The sequence below is a fragment of the Humulus lupulus genome, chromosome 5, assembly GCF_963169125.1.
Source record: "Humulus lupulus chromosome 5, drHumLupu1.1, whole genome shotgun sequence".
Classification (NCBI taxonomy): Eukaryota; Viridiplantae; Streptophyta; class Magnoliopsida; order Rosales; family Cannabaceae; genus Humulus; species Humulus lupulus.
Window position 1 is genome coordinate 35,606,135 of NC_084797.1, and position 6,555 is coordinate 35,612,689.

General features: G+C 31.2%; 1 protein-coding gene across 1 annotated transcript; it reads left to right on the plus strand.

Moving 5' to 3' along the window:
* Positions 1-4,346: 4,346 nt before the first annotated feature.
* On the plus strand, positions 4,347-6,201 carry LOC133834749 (membrane steroid-binding protein 1). Its single transcript, XM_062264462.1, has 2 exons — positions 4,347-4,768; positions 5,585-6,201. The coding sequence occupies exons 1-2, from the start codon at positions 4,467-4,469 to the stop codon at positions 5,922-5,924; spliced, it is 642 nt and encodes a 213-aa protein (XP_062120446.1). The 5' UTR covers positions 4,347-4,466; the 3' UTR covers positions 5,925-6,201.
* Positions 6,202-6,555: the final 354 nt, after the last annotated feature.

Genomic DNA, 6,555 nt, shown 5'->3' on the forward strand with positions numbered 1-6,555 from the left:
AATATAATATTATTTAAAATAATATTCTTAACTCGGGGAAAACAATCCCGACCCGAGTCGTTTAAAGGTACTCGAAACGCAAGGCATTACAACGCCCCTCATCTCGAAACCCAAATCCCAATTCAAATTCCACCTTTTCTGGACACTAGCGCGATCACGCTAAGTCGTCAGAAACCCAAAAACTGCCTAGAACATAATTGTTCTTCCCCAAACTTTAAACCTCGATTTCCTGCAAAAACCAAAGTCCAATTTTGACCAAAATAGGTGTTTCCAGCAGGGTTTCGACCACAAAACACACCCTATAGCTCAAATAAACTATACCCAACACTCACTCCATCTCAAGACACATCATATAACCCAAAAACCAAAATCAAAGCTTTAAAACTCAATAACGTTCAAAGTAATTCAAAAGCTTAAGAACAGAGGGATTACTCACCAAATTCTGAATTCTCCAAGTTGCTTTGAGATTCTCAACAGCTCCTAGTCCCCCAGAAAGCTTCAACTCTCCTTCAATCTCCTCAAGAAACACAAACTTGGCCTAATTTTTTAGTACCCTTGAGTTGTTCTTCCAAAATGTTCAAATAAAACAACTAGCAGTTGCTTTGAACGTGACTAAGTGTTCAACTACCCCTTTTTGCCCCATAACACTCCTTAGCAAACCAAATGACCAAATTACCCCTTGTCCCACTATTCCTCAAAGCTTAGCCCCAAGGGTAATTTAGTCATTTGGCGTTAATTCCCACTAAACCTCGAGATTCACCTAATATTCCCAATTAAATCCATCAAACCAAAATCACCAAATTAATTTCCATTACCCAATAAATCTTGGTAATTCACCAAATTACCAAGATACCCATAAGCTCACCCCGAGTTGGGTTTAAATCCTTGTTGTGACTTTTCTGCTAAATTGCTCACTAGAATTGCCTCGGGCCGAACACCACAAATATATCCACATAATATTGTGGTCTCAATCACATAGCATATAATATTCCAATTATACCCTCAACGGGTCAAAATTACGAAAATGTCCCTTTTAACGAAAATGGGTCCACAAGCACATTTAGTACACATAAACATGCATAAGCATTCATATTATAATATAACTCATATATTTCACGTAATCACACATATATTCCATTAAATCCACATAATTCACATATAAATCCAATTATGCACTCTCGGTACACTAATCAAGGCACTAAGTTTTATTAGAAAATTTGAGACGTTACAGCTGGTATCTCGTGAAATCCGGATCTTCGGGTAAAAATGACTTGCTCATCGAGCAAGTCTTGCACTACGAGCAGCTTCATAGGATAGTACTGACCTACTCCATCATCGAGCAGGTTGCTAAATAAGCTTTTATATTTTGACGTAGCCCTCTTGAGCAGCTACTCCTTCCGACCAGCTCTCTGAATTTGATGTGGTATAATGCCACATTTCTCTTTCTTAGAAGCCACATCATCAAGTCAAAATCGGGTTAAACACAAATCAATCTTTTTAAAATTTATTTGTGGCAATAAAAAAATTATTATCAATAATTTATTATATAAAAGGTAAATGAAAAAGGGATAGGTTAATTGGACACCATTTTTTACATTATTTTCTACACCAATTTCTACTCTTTAGATCAAATGAAATTTAATGGCTAAAAATAGAGGATAAGTTAAAAAATAGGGTCGAAGAAGCACCCTTACTACAGTCATTTCAAGGTTGGTCTGCCTCTTGTGTTTGCTGCTCTTTATAATTAATGGGAAAACTTTGAAGGTCCTTCCTCCTTACTTTATGAATTGAGTCAATACAATTAAGGGAAATGCTCTTCAGTTCTAGGTGCTGATACATTTACCGTATGCTTCCCTTCGGGGGAGATACTTCATTAGCTCCAGCCACAAGACAATATTTTCATTTTTTATATATAATTTTTTTGCAGTTTCAGCATTTTGCAATGAGAGTGAGGCTAGATGTCGACATTTTTCGAGTAAACCCGAAGCATCATTCCATGGTTGCTGTATATACATGGAGTGAGAAATAGAGTCAATTGTCTTTTGCTAGTGGGGGAGGACAAGAGTATTTTTTTTTTGTATGTTTTATTTCATTATAACTTATCTTCTATTTTTAACCATTAAATTTCATTTGATCCTTGGGTTAAAAATTGGTGTAGAAAATAATGTAAAAAATGGTATCTATTGAACATAAGTATGAGATTTAAACCAATCCAATTATCCTGAACTAATCCAAACCAATCCAATTACAAAAAATTAAATATCCAATTACAATTTGATTGAATTTAATTTGAAAAGTTTGATGTTAATTGGATTGTATCGGTTGATGGATAACACTCTGAAAATCCAATTAGGAACCAATCCAATCCAACTTTAATTAATAAATATATATTATAGTAAATATAAATATATTTAATTATGTTAGTTTATATTGGTTGTACTATTGTTATTGTTTTGATGCTATGTTAACACTTTCAAAATATTATTGTTGTTATTTTCATGCTATATTAGTACTTTAGTTATTAGTATGAGACTTACTAGTTTTAAATTTTAATAGTTGTGGTGTAAGCTTAATATTTCACTTGTAAATCCATCATGTTAAGGACTTAATGTGATAATTTTAAGGTTTTAATGTAGTATTATTACTAAATATTGTTAGTTTTTTGTATGATTTTTTTTATACTTTTTACTTGTTAATCTTTTTAATATTAAAATTTAAGTTAAGTGATAAAAAAAAACATGATTAAAAAACTGATCCAATCCAATTGCAATCCAATTATAATTTGATCAGATTGGATTGGATTTTGAAGCCAAATCAGATTGGATTTGATGTTTATTTTCAACATCAAACCTTTAGTTGGATTAGATTGGTTAAATGCAAAAATGTTGGATTGGATCGGATGAGCACCCCTAATTGAACCTATTCATGTACGACTTCCCCACATTGTGTACCTCACATAGTACACATTCACATAAAAACATAAATAATAATAATAATAATAATTTGGGAAATTCTTTAATGCACAACTTATTTTTGGGTTTACCCATTTTTTTTAATGTATATTGTAGTTACTTGGAATATCCTGAATAATTTATAGTATCGAAAATAAAGTTCAAATAAACTACTTCACACGCATGTAAACAAAAACAACAAATTATTTTGAATATTATTTTCACTATGATAAATTATTTAAAATTTCTTAAAAATTTGGATAATATTCTTAATGATTACCGTACCACGTACACTGTCATAATTTTTTTTTTTTGTTATACTATCCATGTAGCAAAAACATGTGTGCACCCATACACTTAAAAATAGAGTGTGCACCAAAAAAACCCCTAATAATTTCTATTGATTTTATGTATATATATAGTTTGTATTAATTATCTTTTATAAAATTGGGTTAATATTAATCTTTATTTGAAGACTCTAGATTGGAAGTGGTTTTTTAGAAAATAAATAAAGGAATATTAGCGATATAAAAACATAAATTCATGCGTCTATTACACTTAAATATCTAATTTATTTGTTTGAGAGCATAAATACCTAATGTTTATTTTTTGTTGCAACTGTTACTTTTTTAGTTAAAAGACAAATACCAAACTTTTTAATTAAAGATAATGACGGCATAAAATTACTGTACTTAAATATCTTAAAAGAGTAAATATTTAAATATGGAATTTGGTAAATACAAATCTAACTCCTAAAACATTAAATTAAAAATTAATTTTAAAATTTTAAAAATTCAAATTTAATTAAAAACATTATTTTTTATTCTTAGATTTTTCAACAAATCTTATTTAATTTATATATATAGATTTTTGAAAAAAAAAAACTTACAAATTAGAAATAATTTTTTTAATTAAATTTGAATTTTTTAAAATATCTAAATGTAAAATTTAATTTTTAATTTAATATTTTAGGTGTTAATTTTGTATTAATTAAATTTAGGATAAATATTTTTTTTAAAGCTAGATTTTTTTATTATATATACTACAAAAATTAAAAAATTAAGTTTTTAAATGCAAGTATTTATGCATTCAATATTTTTATTTACAATTTTTTGTATTTGTCATTTAATGGAAAAATAAATTAATTAAGTATTTAAGTTTTTAGTTATTTATGACTCCAATATTTATATTTAAAATGAAAATTGTTAAAATATATTCCTACTGTCTAACATAACGAGATAGTGTACGATTATTAATGTAATTTAATATCTTATCTTCATATTTAAAAATATAAACATTATGAAATTTCAGCTCATACCCTCGTAGGATTTATTAAAATGTAAAATAACTACAATCAATTAAAAACACGGGTATAAATCCGCAAGTTTAGACCAAAACTAAAAAGTTAGAAAAAGGTGAAGGAAAAAAATAAAATCATTCTTCGTTTCCTTTTCCTCTTTTCCGAGTTAGGTCCCATATACATTTTTTCTCTCTTATCAGTGAACCAAAAGTAAAATGGCTCTGCAACTATGGGAAACGCTTAAAGAGGCAATCACAGTCTACACAGGTCTCTCTCCTGCCACTTTCTTTACCGTTGTAGCTTTGATTTTGGCTATTTACTACGTCGTTTCGGGGTTCTTTGGACCTTCCGATACTTACGAGAGGCCTAGATCTTTGGAGGAGGTTCAACCTCTGCCTCCTCCCGTTCAAATCGGCGAGGTCACTGAGGAAGAGTTGAAGCAGTACGATGGTTCCGATTCGACTAAACCTTTGCTCATGGCTATCAAGGGTCAGATCTATGATGTCACTCAGAGCAGGTTTTCAATAAATTTTTCATTATTATTATTCTTTTAACGGGTTTTTTTTCCTGGTAATGAAACACTGTTACTCATGATGATTTTGCTGATTTTGTTGCGAGTTTTGTTTTAGTGATTGATCAACTCTATTATTGATTTTGCTTCTGGGGTTTTCAAAATACTGTAATCTAATAACTTTTTCAATGATCGAATTCGCGATTATTTGGTCTGATTTTTTATGATAAATGACTTGAGGATGAACTTGCGCTCTTTACAAGTATAAATAAATTGTTCAGTTCAATCCTCTGGGTGAAATTTTTTATTTTTTTTTATGAACTTTTATATTGGGATAAATTGTTCACTTTCAAGTTAATCAGATAAATGTTTGACCGTGTACATCTTTTTTCTGCATCTTTTCATTGAGCTCACATGCTTAAATCCTGAATTTACAAGTGAATTTATATGGGAATGCAATTCTTTGATTTCTGAGGCTTTTACTACTGCATAGCTATTACTTTTAATTTTCTGTTTTATAATGTTATATTAATCTTTTTGCCATGGTGGTATGCCTATGAGAGTATATGAATTTATTTGTTGAAAATATGATATGTTATAACTGATAGACTCTAAATATCTAGAGTGAGATATATTTTTCTATGTAATTGTTCGAACAAGTTCAAAAATTTATAGTTTCAAGTATTTTCATGCTTGAATTGATTTTACTTGGCAAATAGTTTTACACGCCTAGATTTTTCTTAGTTGGTTCTTTTTTTTTTTGTCTTAGTCTAGCATACAATCTTCTATAAGCTATTAAGTTGTTTATGTCTGAACTTGCAGGATGTTCTATGGACCTGGGGGACCTTATGCATTGTTTGCTGGAAAAGATGCTAGCAGAGCTCTTGCAAAGATGTCATTTGAAGAGAAAGATCTCACCGGTGATATTTCTGGTCTTGGTCCATTTGAGCTTGACGCCTTGCAAGATTGGGAATACAAGTTCATGAGCAAGTATGTTAAGGTTGGAACCATCAAGCAGACAGTGCCGGTAACTGATGCCTCTCCCTCTGGGGGAGCAGAACCCACCACATCAAGCCACGATGATAAGCCTACCGTGGATGGTCCAGAAAAGCCAGCAGTTAAAGAGGACAACCCTTCTGGTGCTGAAGCTGCGAGTGAATGATTGCTTCAAATTGGGAGATTTATGGGATGAGAATATTAGTCATGGGGATACCCAAAGATGAGTGTTTGGTTAATTAGTGTCTTGGTAAAACAAATAACTCCCTGTTTGGTAAAATTTGGGTTTGAGGGCTGCAACTGACTGTACTCTATTTATCTTTGGTGTCTTGTGTAGTTAAGGACATCTTATATAGTTAAATCCAGGAACTGTATTTTCTTTTAAGCTCCATAACAATGTCTTTTCTTGTTATCAAAATAATATGAAACTCATTTACATTGCACGGTTTGAGGTTTTTCAATGTGTGATCAGGTGTAAGAATAGTCCATAGAAAAGTTTTCAAGGGATTTGTCCCATTGAGAAGCTTACTCATATGAATGTCAATAATCAAAGAGTTGAAGAAATTGTTATTTATATTTTGGATTTAAAAAAGGGATCAATGGTGTCTTTATGCTCTTGCCCCGCACCATGACAGGAATCTACTGAGAGCGTGACTTGTTAGATTAGTAGTTAGTATTTTTTGTCTTTCACTTTAACCGACTTGGTAGGGATCGAACCCTGCCCCTTCTCTTTCCAGGAGAAAGCTTCCACCAGTTGAGCTAAGCCCATCTGGGTGAGGAGAAGAAATTGTTACTTG